Below are 21,006 nucleotides of genomic sequence, written 5' to 3' on the forward strand. Positions count from 1 at the left end.
AGTGACATGGTTCATTAATTTCAATTTTCACAATTGATAACACCAAATCATATTGCACCGACAGAGAGTTTGAATAATAGCTACATAATTATATTGTCCTTTGGACAAATCATGTTAACACATTGCCTACTGGTTCCATGTGATCTCTGTATAAAGACTAAGGGAAACACATTATCAGTAGTCAACAGTTTAACCCATTGTCTACCGGAAATGAGTGGCCACTGCATTAAGCCTATAGGAAATACAGTCTTCAGTAGAAAATGGGAGGGGACGAGTCATTAAGAAGAAAGGATAACAATAGAATCAACACAAAGATCAAACAGAAATGCTTCATAAAAACACAGCAAGCAGAGAGATCAAAATGAAAAGAACATAGTTGAACATCCATCAACAAACTGGAAACTTCAAAAATGTTCTGTTTTTATGTGTCAACAAATAGGATTCTTCACAACAAACATCGCCATGCATTTCATAATACCACTTGCTCATTCAATGATTGAAATTTCATGTATAACGTTTTGACTATTTTTTGAAAATTGTACATTCATATCAACTTTTAAAGTTGGTTGCATATTTACTTACATTCTCAATTTACATATATATCTATATGTATGTACATGTACATTCATTTTCATCATAAAAATATAATCTTTGAATAAGCATCACCAATATCTTTGATATTTACAGATAGCATGCGTAAACTTGAGTGAATTACACATTTTAAAAACATTTAATATTGTACAATGCAGTATATCGTACACATTATCTTTGGCTGCACTTGATCGACACCCTCTTAATCTAGAACCACATTTTTCACAGATATTTACTTGAAATAACGATTGCATTAAATATATATATAGGGGAGATCGGGGTTAGTTGGAACATAGGGTAAGTTGAAACATTGTAATTTTCTTTAAAGCCTGTAAAATAAATTAATGCAATACTGCCCTCAATTTATTGCTATTAATAATACAACAGTGTTGAATCATTTTTGCAATAATTTGAGGGCAGTATTGCATAAATTTCTTTTACAGGCATTAAAGAAAGTACAATGTTTCAACTTACCCCATGTTCCAACTAACCCCGGTCTCCCCTATTTTTTTTTGCAGGGGGGGGGCAGTTGTAAGATAATCATCTTTCAAAATACAATTCTGGAACATTTAAAAAGATTTTTTCAGATGCGATTTAGCAGAACCATGGATGTTAAAAATTGGTTGAACGCAACAGAGATCTTAATGGTTCCACTCCAGCCTTCTTCCGGTTTGGAAATATACTGCATGCACTTCACGGTTGACATTTACTTCCTGAGTTAATGATCTGTACTTCATGAGTGGGCTTACCAAGAGGGGATAATGGTAGAATTGAACAATGTGTTTTGTGTTCGTATTTCTATTTGAGATCTTTGTGATTCTAGCTGAATAAATTTGATTATATGCACCCCTTAATTGAATATGGATAATTCCTCCATATTGACCTTATTTTCATGGGAGAAAGCCATGCAGTTTTTCAGAAATTCTTTCAAAAAAATTGCATGACTAGGAATGCCATCAACCACCATACTGCTAAACCATGGGCTTTTATATCACACTTTGTAAAAAATTCAATTAATAAATCCTGAACATGAAATTGGTGAACATATTTCCTGCATGCAGCATACCGACATACGTGACAATTGTTATTTTTTACGAAATTTCAGTCTTGTCTATGTAAGGGAGAAAGTGAAAAAAACAGTTCCAGACTCTTTGTTTCCAAATAAATACAGGACAATGCAGATAAAAGAATATTGATACAAACAAAACAAACTTGTAAACAAAATAGCACCTTAATAACAGCTAACTTTGAGAAAAGTCTACTCGTTTAGTTCCAAGCTCATGAGTTGTATAGAAAACAAGTCGATATACTGTACAATACTGATTTACTAATTTGTTAGAAAGAGACGGAAGTATTAAAAAAAAGAAAATAGAGGGACAGAGAGAGATAAGAGACATAAAGATTTACGAAATTGTTCAAAACCTTCACCTATTACACCTTATCAAGTGGACTATTTCAAAATATCAAGCACTTTCAATGTTCATACCTCGGAGGGATTGAAACTACCGGTAATAATAACAAACAACACAAGAGCAGACTTCATTTGCTATATATCAATTCTGATGGGTGTTTCATAAATCTGTTCATTAATTATGCACACTTGGTAACCTGTTCTTGGGATAAATGGTATTTCCACAAAGTGGGACTGATTTCCCTAAATCATCAAACAAATTTTGACAAAGAACAAACTTTGCGTTGAGATGATTGTTAAAGACAAGGATGGGGTTCAACTTTAGCAGATTTGATGATTGGTTTACCAGCCAAGAACAAGCTCCAGTTGTGCATAAAAATTGTGCACAACTTCAGTTTTATGAAAAACTCCCCTTGTATAAAGCATGATAGCATTATGAGCACATGATCTAATCAATGACCATTATCACACCATGCAATAGTATTATATTCGTGACAAAAACATGGTCTTGAATTGAATCAAATACCATTTTATGTGTGACTTGATTGGAAGAATTCTCAAAATTCACAGCAAAAATATTTGTGCATGAAATCTTGTATCAATTACAAAACAGTAACTTCTGTCTTATAAGACAGTTGTTACATATATCATTTACATACGTATGTATCATTATCAGTGGATACAATGCATGCTTTTGTACAAATCTGAATGCAATTCATATCAGAAAATACCAATTAGCACGACTTGATAAGGAGGGTAGTTATTAATGTGCGCTTCAATTTTTTTTCTACTTTCCTCCTATTTTCAAGTATGTTCTTTCTTCTTTGGCTTCGTACGAGTTAATCATATGAAAGAAATATGAGGAAAAAACATGCAATGACCAATCAAGGTTATTTGTTTACAGATTTTGTTCACAAGACTGACCACTAACCAATCAGAATCCTTTCAACATAATTTAAGATTGATGATATCGTCTGTGTTACAGGGCCCAGGTGGGTGTTTCATAAAGCTGCTCATAAGAGTGACTTTAAAAACGACTGGTGATCCTTTCTTGTGGTAAGTGGTATATTCATTGGCGATGTTTAGCGCGTAAGAAAGGATCACCAGTCGTTCTTAAAGTCGCTCTTAACTTACAAACAGCTTTATGAAATGGCCCCTAGGTTTTAATCTTTCACTGTCAAAGGACATGTCAACCTTGACAACAAAACTGCTGAAGGATTTTATATTTAAAAAAAAAGGAAGAATATGTTCGCTCATAAGGCTTTGGCTCATCATATATAGGAAGGTAATCCAAGTAATTGTATTGGCATAAAGATCATCTGAGATCACTGCAGGAAATAATATAAACATTAGCATCCAATGCCTTCTTAATGCAGTCTTTTCAACTCTTCACTGTCAAAAACACAAAGAATCATTTATCCATACTCAAAAGTTACATACATGTACATCAATTACTCGTGACTTTTTGGAAGGTATTCAGATATCAGCATCACTGGTTTCTGAGAGCAGTATTTCAGGATCTTCATAGATAGTGAGATGATACTTGACCATAAGAAAGTACATGCTACGAGTTGCATCAAGATCAATTGAGTCTTTTGAAAAACGGAAGGTATTCAGATGTCACCTATTCTTTGCTGATATCGAGATGAAACTTGAACATGGTGAAGGTGCTCTACGAGTTGCATCAAGATCACTTGGGTCTTTTGAATGGAAGATGTTCAGATGTGGCTTGTTCTTCGACAACATCATTGGGAAGGTGCACTACATTTAGGAGTTGCCTCAATGCAAGGATCACCGTGGTCCTAGCGACAATTGCTTTTGACAGCTGTCTCCATGGCTCTTTGTTAGCATTAAGATGATTCTTGTCTGTGGCAAAGTAATCTGCGAGTTGCATTAACATACAGATTTCTATGGTTTTTGAAGGGATTTTGATAATTTTCATCAAAGGTTTCTAGAAGCAACCTTCTAGATTTTCATTGATAGTGAGATGATACTACAATCATTAGGACATCTCTATGAGTTGCAGATCATACAGATCACTTTGGCTTCTTGGAAGCTATCCTGACATCAATGTCAAAGGTTTCTGAAGGTAACCTTCCCGTTATTCCTGGGCAGCAAGATGAAACTTGACTTTTGGAAAGTCCTTGTCAAGTAGCTTTGGTAAAAATCTAGTAATTCAGCAGGTAGTCAGATATCAAAATCAGTTGTTCTGATAGTGGTCTTCAGGTACATCTTTTATGTTCTTTGATGATATCAAGATACTGGTCATTCGGAAGGTACACGTACACTATAAGTTACATTGATGACAATAAAAATTTTTTTGGGAAGGTACATACAAACATCAGCACCAACAGATTCTGCAAACTGACTTTTCATATTCTTGCTGGCAACAGGATGATATTTGACCGCAGGGAAAGTCTCTATCAAGTTGCAACAATATAAAGATATCGCTGGTACTTTGGAAGGATTTTCAAATATTTGTATCAATAGTTTCTGAGAGTGGTCTTTCTGGTTCTTCGTTGGCAGCGAGATGATACTTGACAACAGCACCAGGTTCAGAAACCAAGCGACAACTTGGACTTGCCAGCTGTACATAGAAAATTAGATTAAAGACAAGAATGGTCAATGCTAGTCTATTCAAATAATACATCCTCCTGACACAGGATAGCAGATTCAAATTGACAGTGTCCCACAGAAAAAGAAATATTGTTCAAAGATTGTCATCACTTCCTTACAAAATTACACCTGTTAAAAAAATCTACATATGTTGAAAAGTTACACCTTGCACAAATTGATCTAACTAAGCATGGCTTGACGGTAACAATTTTTGTTTGATGAAATTTGATCCAGTCACTTAAAGGAAATCTGCTTGAAAAGCAAAGTTAAAAACTGACACGAGACCTACATGTAAAGCTAATCCCTAATCCTACACCTTCAAATGCTCCTATCATAAACCTATGTCTTAAAAGGAAAAAGACAAAAGTAATTGTTGCAAGAAAAAATTGCCAGGTCATACCATGTCCTTTCCATCTACTTCATGCTCTTGAATTAAACATTATTTTGAATTTGTCCATGTCAACTATTACATATGTTCTGGGGCGCATTTCATGAAACAACTTTGCCCTGCACCAATCAGATGCCAGGATTTCAGTAGCTTGTAACAGTCAGTGAAATTCACTAATTGCTTCGTCAAACACTCCCTCTTAGATGCAAGATCTCATCATGAAATAAAGCTGAATGAATTTTAGATATGACATAGTGCTTACCAAACCGTGTTCATTGTCTACGTGTTGAAGGACGGCATCATGGAGAGTGACATAGATCTTGTCCAGACCTATCAGATCTAAGAAACCACTCTTGAACAAAAGGGCTCTGATGGGTCCTGTGAAGAAGAGATCGAGGAAAAGTGGCTATCATTAGTTCAACACCTTTTTTAAAAAATTTTATTAAGGCTTGGTCCTACTGTATCTAAGGATGCAGAGAGGATGTAAAATGGAAAAGAATCTTGGAAACGTTACGTATCCGTTGTGTACTCTTTGCAGAAATGTTTCATACGCTCTATATTCATTGAGCATCGGTCCACCGTGATTTCATTGTACGCCCAATTTGTCTATTGTCTGGAGCAGATGAAAACGGATGGAGCCACCTAAAATTTCGCTTGTACGCTGTATCCATTATGAGTATGTTTTGTGTCCGTCAGCCGTGGGACCAGGCCTTTCTCACTACTATAAAGGTACATGAGTGCACTTCAGAAGTTTGCCAGTCTGAATATGGAGATTTGACCTTGCTCTCTTTACAAACAATATTCTTTATTGTGCTGAATTATATATGAGTAAAGGAGAATTACACAACCACTAGTCTAAGTCTACTCACTTAAAAGGCAGTAAATAAATGAAGTCTTTCATAGAATTCCAAGGGCATAAAACTGACTTTCAAGTATCTAGTTCATCAATTCCTCATTTAATTTCATCATGTTCCTCATTAATTTAATCATGTGCACCAATTTCATTATCAACTTCTGAAAAGCAAACATTTACCTCTGCAATTTGCCATGATGATATCGACCTGCACCTTCTCGTAGTCTGCCACGATAACTTTCAAGGTGCTTAATCCCATAGCATCCACAAAGCTGACTGCTCCAAAGTCTAGAATGATGGTCTTCACCAGGTTGGGATCAACTTCCTCTACACTTTGGTGGCTACTTGAAGTACCTGCTTCAAGGAGTTCAGCATTGGTCGCTGTGATCTCGTGGTTGTTTCCGTGGTTTTGACCAGGGTGGTTGTTGGGCGGTGTCATCTCGTGGGACTAAAGAGATGAGAGCATATTTGTCAAAAGCATGGTAAACATCTTGAAATTGAATCATCCCACAACCAGGTTAATTTCATCTTATGGGGCAATGTTCAAAATTTGAAATCAACAGACTTCCTCAAGTTTTTCACAAGATGAACTTCAAACAATGTTGATCATTCCACAACATCTTAAGCATCACCTAGGAATCACCTATATTGGAATTTCTCCAGTCTGAAGCTCTTCCACACTGTTTGTGTTCTTGTTCACGACCTGAGATTTGGTTTCAGAGCATGACTAAAAGAACATTGAAGTCACATTGTGAACCAATATCAATCATCCCTGCACAAAACATGCAAATTTCCACCCTAACAAACATCTAGGGCTCACCTCTATCACAATTTCTCCATTCTGGATCTCTTCCACACCGTTCGTCTTCCTGCACTTGACCCGAGCTTTGTTCTCAGAGTTTGACCAAAGAAACATACCTAAACACCTCCTTGAGTCACATTGTGAACAAACGCCAGTCATTCCTGCACACAACGCAAGAACTTCCACCCTCAACAAACACCTAGGACTCACCTCTATTGCAATTTCTCCATTCTGGATCTCTTCCACACCGTTGGTCTTCTTGTACTTGGCCTGAGCCTTTGCAAGCCCCTTTTCTTTCTTCTCTCTCTCTTGAAGGATCTTGAGTGGATTGACACCAGTTATTGAATACATGTTCATCTTAATATATTCAGCGTTGGCAAAGTAGATGGGGGCATTCACACGGAAGATCTTCAGACCGGGAAGCTCTTCAGCCTATAAGAAAGAAGGGCATATTGTTAGCACTCTTAACTTCATAGCTCTATTTCTTTCTGAGAAAAAAATAAAATTAAGAGCTTACCTCCCCAACTCTCTAAGAAGGATATATTTTTTCTTAAATACACAAGTTTTCCAAGCATTGTTCAGAAATGCAATATAAAGTTCATCTTATCAATCTTTACTCTAAACCATATTTAAACACAATTATTACTCTTGCAAAATGTTTCTATTTTTATCATCACATTTTTTATGTCACCAAAAGTTATAAACAATTATAATTGATTTGCATTAACAGCAAAAATTACTACTGCCGACAGATTTGCCTTGATAATAACCAAGAATTCTGGAGATATAATTTCATAAAATTAGAATGTGCTACAATTCTGATATCAATCTTCTCTCAACCAATTAAATGGGACGATTTCAGTAGCTTACAACAATAGCCAATGGTTTGCAATCAATAACAAGCTTAATGTAACAGGGCCCTGGCTACTGAAGCTGTGAAGGGCACACATACCGCTTGATAGTAGCTGAGGTCACGGTAGATATCAGTGTTGGGAATGTGACCCATGATGCCGCATTTCGGTCTCTGCGTTCGTAGAATAACAGAGAAGATGGCCACCGCTACACCAACGCCTAGACCGATATCAACTCCCAAGATGATGACTGCTAGACAGGTCACTAGCCATAACATCTGTAATGTCAAAGAAAATGAATTTCAAAGAGACCGAAAGAAAAGGTGAGTATGACGTCATTTCGTTCATATATTCAAGGTTGTTAATGATTCTATATTTTGCATGAAGTGTAATTCCATTTAAAAAAATAAACCTTTTCTGTTTGCCTGACCCCATTTTCTCTCCATTTTATTTCACTTTTATGAACCTTGATAATTTGAGAGCGTTACTTCTTTTTCATAGGAAGCAGAAGCCAGGTGAAGTAGTCGTTTACATATCGGTTTACAGTGGCGGAACCAAGACGTCAAAATAGATGGGGCACAAAGAGTGAATTTGAAAATAGAAGAGGTGCTGATGACTATTTCTTCAATTTAGCCAAACTCTCCATATCCTCTTTCAATTTTTTTTTTTTGGGGGGAGTGACAAAAGACAAAAATATTTTACGAGTTGCTAGTTAACACATAAAGACAGAATTGTTGTAGCACGCAACTGTAATGTACGGAAGATGGTAATTCCATTTTCTTTGGGGGAAAAGTGCCTCAATTGGATCAAGATCAAGTGTTAATTTGGCTTTTGGAAAATATAAATCAGACAGGCATTATCACTTTCTCAAATACAGGCCACAGACTGATCCAAAAATAAGATTACAAGGTCAATGATGAACTTATACAACTGGTATGATGTAGGCACAGAAGGAAGTCACTTTTGGCCAAAGTCCAGGATTTAAGGGATCCTAGATGAATTTTGTTCTCAACAGTATTTCAAGAGTTGGTTGATATACATGTATTTTTTTCAAATCTGCACATGATAATTAAAACATTAATAATTCCTGTTTAATAACAGTATGTTGAATAATACATGTTATTAGACCTGTACATGTATAATGCCAACCTGTTACTCCTACATATTAAAGTGTTGCTAAACTTCATTTAACAAATTAACATAAAGGTCAAATTATTTTGGGGAAATTCTTTAATAAATCTTTAATCTTTCAAACAGTGTCTAAATCTTAGCTCTCAATAATACAAAAAAATTATAAAGCCATGACACAATTCCAAAAGCAAGGATTTCTCATGTAACAAAAGCTTTATTACAGCCATGATTTTACACTCTCCTGGTCGTTATTTCATACACTGTATGCAACTTGCAAATTACACCCTTCATACATGAATGGTGACTCTTCATTCTGCTAATGCAATTCATAAAGATTTGTATTCCCTTTTAAGCAAAAGCTAAAATCTGATATTCTTTCCACTTAAATTTCTATTGTTACCAAGCATTTAAATACAAAGTTTGGGTGGGATCCCCAAAAAAGCTGTTACAACTCTCAAGCATGACTGTTGACCCTTCCTTTTGCTAATTGAAATTCCTAATAATTTGTATTAAAGTCAGGTAACGTTAAAATCCAATTTTTAAAATCAAATTCTATTTTTTTCAACAGCAATTGAATGCAAAGCGCTTTATTAGTCAAGATTTGATTAGAGTTAGAGAAAGTTCCAACCCATTATACTGAAACAGGATAAACTTGGGGTATCATAGTACAATGGATTGCCAGTCAAGCATAAAATAGTGCATACTTTATGAACATCTTTATTAACCCTAATTCTCCGGGGGGGGCCATATGGGCCCCCCTCAACAATTTTCGTGATATATCTGCTGCGCGAAATTTTTTCACCTCGCAGCTCACTGACTTTTTACATTCAAGTCTCGCGCAAATTTTGAGACAAAATTTGTGACGCCCGGGTACGCGGTTACGATATTACGCAACATTATGCAAGTGCATGTCAGACCCAAAATTGCTCATAAACGTGATTTCATGTACAAATCCAATGCAAATTGCGTATTTAGCAAAAATTCAAAAATGTATCATTATTTCTACTTTTACTGATTAAAATTAATTAATTTTGCCTTGTTTATGATCAGAATAATGTCTGGAACAATTTCCATTGAAAAAACAAAAAAAAAAAGTAAAAAAACAAAGAAATACATAAGAAATTCATATAAAACAATAAAATACATAAGAAATTTATTTCCAAACCAAAGTTTTTTTGAATTACGATTGTTAAGAATGCTACAAAGAAAATTTTTTCCAAAAATTAGCATTCTAGGAGCTTTATTTAGTGAATTAGAGCAAAAAGTATGATTTATGCATAAATTAGCATAATTAATTCATATAAAATAAAATCTCATTATTTTGGAAAATTTTTACCATACAGCCTTGTAGATTACATCGCACACTACCAGCGTGCAAATTTTTGCGTCGCTCTGCGCGATCGGCGGCCGAGATCTTAAGGGGGGGCCATTGGCCCCCCCCCGGGAATGACAAGAATCAAAATACCCCGGGAGATTTAGGCAAAGTGGGTTGCCAGTAGAGCATACAATCATCAAATCATCTTTATGAAACTGCCCCCTTGAACATTTTCCTTTGTAAGATACAACCTTCTGTCATTCAAGCAATGATATTTGAAACCCTCTATGGACCACCATGGAGTTATTATGCGACTTTAATTTATCTCTCAAAATAAGGTTCATAAATTTTCCCTAAAAGGTGACAAAAAGTAGAACAAAGGTGAAGTCAATTTCCCTCGGAATTCTCTGTTTTAATTTCAGAATCAAAAGCTTTCATAAGAAAATAATGTTTTTACTCCTCAAAGGTCAATCCCCAGATGTAAACAATCAAATTAATACACAAACAAAAACAGGGATGAAAAAAAAACTGGACCAGATTATGATAACTCTATAAAACAACCAAAATATTAGCAGACAAATAGATTCAGTCAAGATTTTTGTTACATGACCTAGAGATCAGACCAAAATATATTAGACCAAATGGTGATTGGATGAAACAACCAGTATCAAAGGCAATTGAAACTAAAAGGGTTTGCCAGTGTGATGCAAATTAATTAGGAAATTATCAGGCCAACTGCTAAGTGTAACGAAAGGCAGCAAGACCAATCTCAAAATACATCAGGGCTTTGTTGCATAAAAGGTTCTATTATGGTAACTTTGCCATCCAATGGTAACTTTCATGGAATCCTTGATTTTGATTGGCTGATGATCAGTGTTACCATTGGATAGCAAAGTTACTATAATAGTAATTTTTATGCAATGGGTACCAGGAGCCTGTAACACAAAACTTTGAGATTGACCATTCAGTTTGATCATACGATTGATAGGTCATTATGATGAATGTACTCAATCAAAAAAACTCAGCTCTACTATCAATCTATAAGCTTCATGTTATGGATCCTCGATATATTTAGCCATAGAAGTATGATAATAATAATATATAACTTTAATAATAATAATAGGTCCATTTATATAGCGCAGCTACTATGTGCATATACTCTACTGCGCTTTGATAATTGGTATCATATTATTACCCGGCTGTAGCTGAGCCGCCATATTAATAGGGGCTAAAGCGTTCAAGGAAACTTTATAGAACATAGAAACTATTCCATTAAGTATGTAATCTACTGTGCTTTATGGGACTCCTAAAATGATTATTAAAGGGGAAGTTCACCCTGAAGAAAACTTTCTTGTAAAATAGCAGAAAAAATAGTAAAAAATATTGGTGAAGGTTTGAGGAAAATCCGTTAAAGTGTAAGAAAGTTATTAGAGTTCAAAGTTTTGGATTTGTGACGTCATAAACGAGCAGCTGTCCCATGTGTTATGTAATATAAAATGCATAAATTTCAAATTTTGTATGGTTCCTGATGACTTAATTTTGTTTTCTTTTCATTATCGGGTGTGAAACGATTAGTCTATTAATATACAAAAGTTACAGTGAAAACCATTTTCAATTTTCTGAGAAAATGACATTTCATTGATTTTTTACCATTCGCTATGTAGGAATGCTGCTCGCATATGACGTCACAAATCAAATAATTGAAATTCTAATAACTTTTTAATTATTTGATGAATTTTTCTCAAACCTTCGGCAATATTTTTCATTATTTTTTCTGCTATTTTTACAATAAACTTTTTGTCAGGGTGAACTTCCCCTTTAATTAAATAGATGTGTTTTGAGCTTTGATTTAAAGTTGTTCACAGATGGTGCTTTCCTAACTTCCAGGGGTAAGCTATTCCAGAGCATGGGGGCTACACGTTTTGATGGATGGAATCTGTGAAAGCAGAGGATCCTTTGAACTGCACAAACGATCTAAGAATTAGACCAAGTGGGTAATAACCAAATTATGACCAAAACATGCAAGAAATGTACATGGCTACTCACACAATCCATCCTGGAGAACTGCCATAAATCTCTGATGTCTTTAAACTGTCTAAACATTCCCCTTAAAGCAACAACGACAATGGCTGCCAAGCACCCCTGCAAAACGGAGAGAACAATGCATCGTAAATCTCACAAGGCATGAACCAGTTAAAACAATGAAACAAAGAGGGACATTTTTTGACCTACATGTGTGCCATATCTACAGACTAATAAATCTACTCTACAGACAGCATCATGAAGAGAGGACTGATGAAATGTACTGAAATATTATGTCTGTTTCGTGCACTTCCACATTCAAAAAAGTCTAACAAGTACTTTTTTATTTAATGGAGTTCAAAACAATCATTATAACTGAACACAATTTTACCAAATGCCATATCAGAGCACTATATACTCATCTTAGATTGAAGTGCATATGGAAAGATGGACAATTTTATATTATCATACAAGACCAGCCATTTCAATTCAAGACAAATATATGCATAATAAAAAAAAACTTAGATATCAATATATTCCTATTAATAAAATCCCTTCAAAGTGTGTACAAAAAAAGGAAGGTGGCAAGATGAAATTTTTATTTCGTGTCTTATTTTTCTTTACAAAATGTTATAATAAAGCTATTTAAGGATTAACTTACCACGGGAAGAGACTGGAAGAATTGGGTGAGAAGAAATAAAACAAGTAGAATAGGGACGGTTGACACTATTCCAGCAATCTGTAAAAATGAGTAGAAATGTACTAAAATATGGGTGATTTCTTTGACAGGTTTTTTTTTACTTCCTCATTTTTGAGAGGTACTAGCATTGCTATGTAAAGATGATTCAAGTATGATCTTGCCATGACAGGGATGGTCTTCGCCATTACCAACATTGCCATCATCATTGTTCATCATCATCAACACCAGCAGCACTATGAACATCATCATCTTCATAATCATCATAATCATAATTACCACCATCATCATCACTACCATCATAATCATCACAATTACCATCATCTTCATCATCATCATCATCATCACCATCATCATCATCATCATCATCATCATCATCATCATCATCATCATCAACACCATCATCATCATCTTATTCATCATCTTCTCATCATCCATCATCATCACCATCATCACATCATCATCATCATCATCACCATCACCATCATCATCATCACCATCATCATCTCATCACCATCATCATCATCATCTTCATCATCATCATCATCATCATCTTCATCATGATCATCATCATCATGATCATCATCATGATCATCTTCATCATCTTCTTCTTCATCATCATCATCATTCATCTTCATCATCATCACAATTACCATCATCATCATCATCATCACCATCTTCATCATCATCATCATCATCATCAATTCATCATCATCACCATCATCATCATCGTCACCTTCATCACAATCCTCATCACTGTTGTTTGGGAATCTTCATCAATGACTTGTTACCATTAATGAATTTCAACTTTGATTGAATTTGTACACAAATCTTTTATTCATGAGCCATTTTAGCATGACTTGTCTTCCAACAAAATCAAGTGGCATTGTAAAGCTATAAAATACATAGGTTGCAAATTTAGTCTCAACAAGACTTAAAAAAGAAACAGGGCCAATATTGACACTCTCAAACCCTTTTCAAATTTAAGGTCAAACATGAAGGAGTATAATTACCTGGGTTTTTCCTCCACCTAGATCCTGCAGGAGCGACCTGGAGAGGGAGCCAGAGCATGGATAACAGAGGAAGAATGAAGAGAGTACGTTGCTGGATCCATACCCAAGCAGCTCCTGGAGGAAAAGAAAGGGTATTAGTGTATAAAGGTAATGTCATATTGCAATAAAGGCACATTGCGGGAGGAAAAGCAAACAGCTGCTTTTATATACACAGCAAAATATATCACCAGGGTAGGACAACTGTAAAGTAGTGAGCTTTGGGAAAAGAATTTGTGGGACATTAACTTATATTTTTTACTTTAGCTATTTGTTTTCTATATTTTTTTTCAATTGACAGGATATAGAACAGTGATTTCATAAAACAAATGATGTTTTATTTGTCTATTATACGATACACCTGCTCTTGCTGTTCATGTGGTACAATATTGCAAGGTCTCAAGAGCATGTGCCAATGCACGAAATAGACAATGCAGGCATTAAGCATTATATTATTTATTTTACTATTTGTTTGGCATCACCTGTGCTGGGAAGCGAAAAGCGAACTGAATCACTATGACCCGCAGGTCTCTTCTCTCGATATAACTGATTGGGGGGAGTGCAGGTGGACCACTACACCAGGGTTTCCCCCTACTCTTAGTGGGTTCTTAACGTGCAAAAAGATGGCGACTCTCCTCTCTATTCAACGTCCTATCCTAGGGACGGAGTGTTTTCCATTGTAACATAGCCTGAAACATGGGAGAGATGTTTACACACAACGCACTGGCAATGCACTGTGCAGCGCTACTAAATGGTATCATAAAGAGCTACATGCAAGTCGCATTTTTATTATCAAAATGAATTTATGAAGAGGGGCCATATTAACTTAGTGTGATAAGTAAAATAATTTGCTCAATCAATTTAATTTTTTGGGGCAATAGATAATACTTATATTGGATGGCTCTATAGCAAGGAATATCAAATACAATCCTCTCATTTGGTTCAGTATTCCACTCATCTATGATTCTTGCAATGTTGGCACTAACTCGTGGAATAATCTCTGGCATCCCATTCAGAGGCACCCACTGTAAGATAAGCATTAATAATAATCGTTAAAGACATACCTGGTTTGAAGACACATCGTATTTGTTCCGCTTCGCAAAGATAACAGAGAGGGAGACAGAAACTGAAAAAGCCACGATGGCGATAACAAAAGCGTCACTGATGATTATACTTGTATACCTTAATGGAGGCATTATAGGCGCTGGTAACGACCTGAATATATATGAAATAAGATAAAAATTGTAAAAATATGTAAGTATGATGACTTTGAATTCGAATTCAAATACAGGTATTTGAAATTAACATAATTTTCAAGATCACTGATCAGATAAGACAGATAAAAATATTAATCTTATCACCATACTATAAAGAAACCAAATGAAATTTCCAAAATATCTGTAGGAAAGATTATGCAGGAATTTAGAGTTACTAAATGTGCGTAAAGGTATTTTCATAATAATAGAAAATATGTACCAGCAAATGGTCTTACAAACATATATGTTTAGATATAATTCATCTAAATTAAATGCTTTATTTTAGTAATTTGCCAGTTGGTTGTACATGTATCTTTATTTCAAATCAATCTAAATAACAATTCTGTGTAGTGATTCCCAGCATTAGTTCTTCAATTCTTTTCATCATGTCTAACATCTACATGCATTTGCATGCCACAAAAGCAATATGTTACTATGCAGCACTTTCTTACTTGATATAACATTTTCAGAGTGACACTGGCTTGATTCTCTCTTTTTATTCAAATCAATTTGCTGTTAGGTAGACTTGGCCTTATGAATAATAGTTTCTACATATTGGTCACAGTAAAATATGAAGAAAAAAAATCACTGTACTTACGTGGTAGATATTTCACCAACTATAGGCATCCCATACCTATTACTAAAATCTCCAGCATATGCAGCAGCCGTTGATGCTATAATCTGAAGTAAAATATAAAAATGTATGCATCCAAGAATGAAGGTAATTGTTAACTTTTGAAAAGATAGAGATAAAACAACAACATTTTTTCAAGTGACTGGTACAAGAGAATATCTTGTTGTTGATGATGAACATTCCATACAACATAACAATAGAATCATGGAGGCACGATAGCTCAGTCGGTAAAGCGGGGGATTCGTATTCCGGTGACCCGGTTCAATTCCCACTTGGTGCGCTAGTGCCCTTTGGTAAGGCATTAATCCTCAGTACCAGGTCTTTCAGAGAGGACCTTAAGCCGTCGGTCCTCTGGTTGCTTGCTTACAAGCATTTATGTTTTCTTAGCAATCAGGTAAAATATCACCACCAATCACCAATCATTACTTATTAGGTCCTTAAGACACTTCAATATTTTTGTGATGCAATCAATCGTATCACTGGTTGTAACTGTAAAGGCAATGATACATCAATTCCAATCCCATGCAGACAGTATCTCTTTCTGATGTAGACCCCTGGGCTCTATCTTACAAATAGTTGCAATACATCAAACCCAAATTGCGACTGATCAACAAACTGTGTAGATAAGAGATAGGAATTTAAGATCAATCATAATTTGAGTTTGATTTAAACCTATAGCAACTCTTTATATGACTGGGCCATGGTGTGCGATCTTGAAAAACCCAAATAACATGAATATTAAAAACCACTTTCGTACAAGAGCTGTAATAAATACACACTTTCATCTGTCATGGACATTAGTCTACACTGATTTCACTTTTGCACTCACATAGCAATATATTTTTATATTGAGAACAATTTAAAGAATGATGTCTGACTCTAGAAAGTCAAAGGTAACAATATATATATATCTGATCATTCTTTTTCTTCACATAAGATGTCTGCCATTGACGCATTTCATGATCATCACATCTTTTTAGCAATAAAACACAGTGGTTACATATTTCATTTGGTGTTGATGCTTGTATTGGTGTTGGAGGAATAGATCCCATACAAGTACATGTACCTTATCTGAGCTTACAAATATGGGCCATTATGCAGTACAGTGTATTGATAGTTCAATATCAAGCGAGATTCAACCAAAGACCAGTTTGATATTCATTTTGATGCTGTGCTAATGTAAATATTGACCCAACACAGACAACAAAAGGCCGAAACCAAACATGTGTGTTGCTAGAGGATGTCATAGATTCCAAATGCACCAACTAAAAATAAAATCTCAATATGTAGGCAAAATTCTCAATAATAATCATCCAATACACTGAGATTTTAAAAAAATGGCAATCATACTTACTACTGCTAACTCGATTGGAAGAGGAAATTTGATCTTGTCTTTGAATTTATCTTGCAATTCTTTGACTATCACCAAGAATAGAATCCCCAGTATACTGTTAATCATTGCGGCAACATTGGTTAGGTGTATGTTGAGGAAGAAATCACGATATGTCTGTGGATCAATAAGAAGATACAACAAATGAAGTAAAGAGTGAAGTGTGTTGATTAAATTTAATAATGATAATAATTAGGCCTGGGTCTAGCAAGTTGGTCGACTGGCGCCCGCTGGATGCTACTGGTCACCAGCACAATACAATGAAATTAACAAATACACAAAAGAAACACAGTTTGAGGATTAAATTTTCAAAAATGATATTAGATTTGAAACTTTAAATAAACCACTGATTAAAGGTTAGAAATTTGATATCATGTTAAAGTTTTCATAAAGATAAGAAAATTTGCATCATTATTAACTGGTTGACTTTCAAAGTCTTTGGCGACAATGAATTTCTGCACAGCCTCCGGTTCACATGAGGTATCTGCTCTACAAACGAGCCAACATGCATGGTTGTTTACTTATTCATACATTTTAATGATAGTCAGTTCTTGTATAGCGCATAACACATTATAAATAATGTCTCTATGCGCTTCAAAAGGACTTGGATATTATTTACCCGGCTGTACATGTAGCTCAAGCAGCTAGCTTCCATTTCAAGGAATAAATTCCTGCCAGGTACCCATTCACCTCACCTGGGTTGAGTGCAGCAAAATGTGGATAAATTTCTTGCTGAAGCAAACTACGCCATGGCTGGGATTTGAACCAATGGCCCTCTGTTTCAAAGTCCGGAGACTAATCCACTGGGCCACAACACTCCAATACATGTACCAACCCAATATAAAATTGGAGTGATTTCACATAAGTATACCTATCCCTTCCTTGTGAAATGGCTTCATGTACAAGACGATCTGACATATCAAACCTTTAAACTATGGCTGGCAACAAAACCTTGAAGACATGATTGGGGAAACCCATCAACTTTTTCCCCCTTTACTACAAAGAATTGCTACCGCTCCCACATTTACTCATTTGAAGCATTGCCAATAAACAAGATATTAATATGACTACTATCTTAACATAATTCCCTTATACCCCAGGAACAATTAACAGTTGATGGAAATTAACATGTTCATGTACAGTGTACGTAGGTACAACTGACAGAACATGTGACAAGGAACTACCATTACCATCGAAGGTTCCTCTGGGGGACAATGTTCCAAGAAAATGACTTGATTTGCAGTACTAAAATTAGAAAAAAATGTTTGGTGAAATTTTTGCAGATAAGGGGGGGGGGAATTTTTTTTTAATTATGATAATGAAGTAAAACATAATATTAAATATGTGATATACATGGATGATGCAAGCTTGTCTCCCATGCACTATCAAATATCAGGAAACTCTCTATTGCCTCTTTAAAATGTTTAAATCCTAAAAAAAATAGAATTTCTCATAATTCTATAAATATTGTGAAAACATTTTTTCCCCAATTCAACAACATATATTTATTATGGTTTTCTGCTCCTACAAAAATCACCTTTATGTCGAGGAGAAATTTCCCTTTCAATCTTTTGTAAGGCAAAAACACTATAATACAATACAGAAGTACATGTATAATAAAATATTGTAGTAGAAAGTATCCAATCAGCACTTAACTACATGTATTTTCTTGCTTAATTTCCTTCAATAGATATCGCCTTTTTGTTGAGGAGGACTTTGCCTTTATAAATCTAAATATTACACAATAACAAACTAAGGCATGTGCACAAATGACAACTTGATGAAGAATGTCTCCATTTATTAGACAGGTACCTCACTGCTCACGTCCTATGGTTAAGATAATAGTTTAACACTTGACAGGTGGGGTACAACTGCTCAGGCACACATTGGGGAACCTTCTCTTCTCAAATTAAAGTTTTCATTGCATTTCTATCACTACCAGTATATTGTAAAAATGTGTATATTTCTTCCTTTTACAATATTTTAAGAACAATTTTCACTATTTTAGAGCAAAATTAATAGTATTATTTTTGCTTGGTTGTATTTATTAGTATTTCTTGAGATTAAGTTGTTTATAATTTGAAAAAAAAGTTTGAATGGAATTGCAATTGAAAAATAATCTCAACATTTGAATAAAAAAAAAGAAATTGAAATCTGTACGATATCTAAAACTAAGTGAATCCGTCATGATACAGCTTTCGTCTTAAGATGCTACATAAATAAATGACCTAAGCAATTATCTACATATGTACAATGTCACTTTAGTACTTCTGAAAAGTACATTACTTTCTTTTTCTTGGGCAAAACTTAATATTGATTTGAATGCATGATTCAGCAGATTGAAGCAGCACTCAAGTTCAAATTGAATATTGATTATGTAAACATTCCGGACCCAAAGTTACACAGAAGACGTCAGCTACATGTTTGACATCAAAAACAGTAATCTTCTATCACCACTAATAAGGGAAACACATAGGACAAGAGTACAGTCAGATTGCATCTACACATAGTTGGAAAATAGGATCATGCATGAACTGAGGGGTGCATGTAAATCTTTATCAAATTTCTGTTATCGTCATTTTAGAATGATGGTGCTAATTAATTTCAAAGTGTTAATCATTTCATTGTGAAAAATATATCCATACAAATATACTGGGTAAATAATGAGTCTACAAAAAAAATATTGCACATTCACATGCATATCCATCAAAACATCTTTTTATTTCATATCATCCACTATTTTAAGGTACCCATGTATAACTGCAATAGTGAGAAACATTTTTTTTTTTGGGGGGGGGCATTTACCAAAATACAAGAGAGGCTGTAATACTTAGATATGAATTAGAGAATCATTCTCAGAGGAATTTCATTTTCAACTTACTTTTGGGAGAGCAAATATCCCGGAGTGCCTGGGGACGGGGACGCCGAAGAGTTTGTTAAACTGGCTCGTGAAGACATGAAATGCAGCACCGGTAGTAAATCCTCTCACAAGGGGATCGGCTAGGTAGCAGGTTACAAACCCTAACCTGAGAACACTCATTGCAACCTGTACGGGAGGAGAGAAAGAGAGAAAAACAAAACAGGAGATCAAATAATCAAACATTGTTTTGCAGCCACCTGTAGAAGGACCACCTGTCCATAAACACCACAAGTCAGGTTTTTCCTGAACATTTTACCCCATTAGGTGGTTTCAAACCGCCTCGATCACAAGAATCCCTGTTAAATTACGAGAACGTTTTTTGGCTAAAAAATACCCATTAATTATTCCTGCATTCACACCGCCCTGAAACATACCCTTCGGGATAAGTTCCCGAAGTTACGAGCATGTGCAGTATGGTCTGATAAGCAGGCAGCAAGGCGTGAGATTCAAATTTACTAGCCCAGCAGCCACCCACACGCCGCCGCGCCCAACGACACGCTGGGCTAAAAGTTCCCGTAATTTGCTTTCACATTGCCAAAATACCTGCGACCTTGGAAAAATCCCCGCGAAAGTTCTCGTAATTTCGCCAAGTACCTACTATTTAGCGGGTATTTTCTTTCGGGGAAATTACGCGTAGTTTGCTTTCACATTACCAAAATACCTGGTATTTTCTGATCGGGGTAAATTTCCCGATCAGAGAATACCTGGAACTGACGAACTTCGAGGCGGTCTGAAACCACCTATTGAGAACATGCATTACGTGAGGCTGTCTATAAAAAAGCCACCAGGGAGCATTTCACAAAACAAATAGTCAGTGATTTTCATAGACTATTTGTTATAAGCTACTAAAATCCATACATCTGATTGGCTCAGAGTAAACTTGTATTTGAAAATCACTGACAAGATGCTTCATGAAACATATTAGGAGTTCCCCTTTAACATAGTCCTTGGTCCAATCCAATCTTATTTCCTTCCTTTCTACTTCTCTGTTATCGTGTTCATACCTTCCTTCATTTTTTTCCTCTATAATTCTGCCCTTGCCTTTCCATTCAAATACCAAATTCTCCTCTCTTCCTGAAA

At 35.3% G+C, this 21,006-nt stretch overlaps 1 protein-coding gene across 2 annotated transcripts in view; it reads right to left on the bottom strand.

Annotated features, from left to right (window-relative positions):
* Positions 1 to 3,747: 3,747 nt before the first annotated feature.
* Positions 3,748 to 21,006, bottom strand: part of LOC121411716 (solute carrier family 26 member 6-like) — a 46,085-nt gene continuing 28,826 nt past the window's right edge. For both annotated transcript variants that reach the window (XM_041604547.1, XM_041604548.1), the window contains exons 5-16: positions 19,888 to 20,052; positions 16,971 to 17,123; positions 15,581 to 15,663; positions 14,791 to 14,941; positions 13,691 to 13,804; positions 12,642 to 12,719; positions 12,005 to 12,100; positions 7,614 to 7,790; positions 6,872 to 7,093; positions 6,040 to 6,307; positions 5,269 to 5,384; positions 3,748 to 4,589 (exon numbers count right to left, since the gene is read on the bottom strand). In XM_041604547.1, coding sequence (XP_041460481.1) covers positions 4,473 to 4,589; positions 5,269 to 5,384; positions 6,040 to 6,307; positions 6,872 to 7,093; positions 7,614 to 7,790; positions 12,005 to 12,100; positions 12,642 to 12,719; positions 13,691 to 13,804; positions 14,791 to 14,941; positions 15,581 to 15,663; positions 16,971 to 17,123; positions 19,888 to 20,052 — 1,740 coding nt within the window. In that variant the 3' untranslated portion in view covers positions 3,748 to 4,472. The remainder of the gene's footprint in view (positions 4,590 to 5,268; positions 5,385 to 6,039; positions 6,308 to 6,871; positions 7,094 to 7,613; positions 7,791 to 12,004; positions 12,101 to 12,641; positions 12,720 to 13,690; positions 13,805 to 14,790; positions 14,942 to 15,580; positions 15,664 to 16,970; positions 17,124 to 19,887; positions 20,053 to 21,006) is intronic.

This window comes from Lytechinus variegatus, chromosome 3 (assembly GCF_018143015.1).
Source record: "Lytechinus variegatus isolate NC3 chromosome 3, Lvar_3.0, whole genome shotgun sequence".
Taxonomy (NCBI): domain Eukaryota; kingdom Metazoa; phylum Echinodermata; class Echinoidea; order Temnopleuroida; family Toxopneustidae; genus Lytechinus; species Lytechinus variegatus.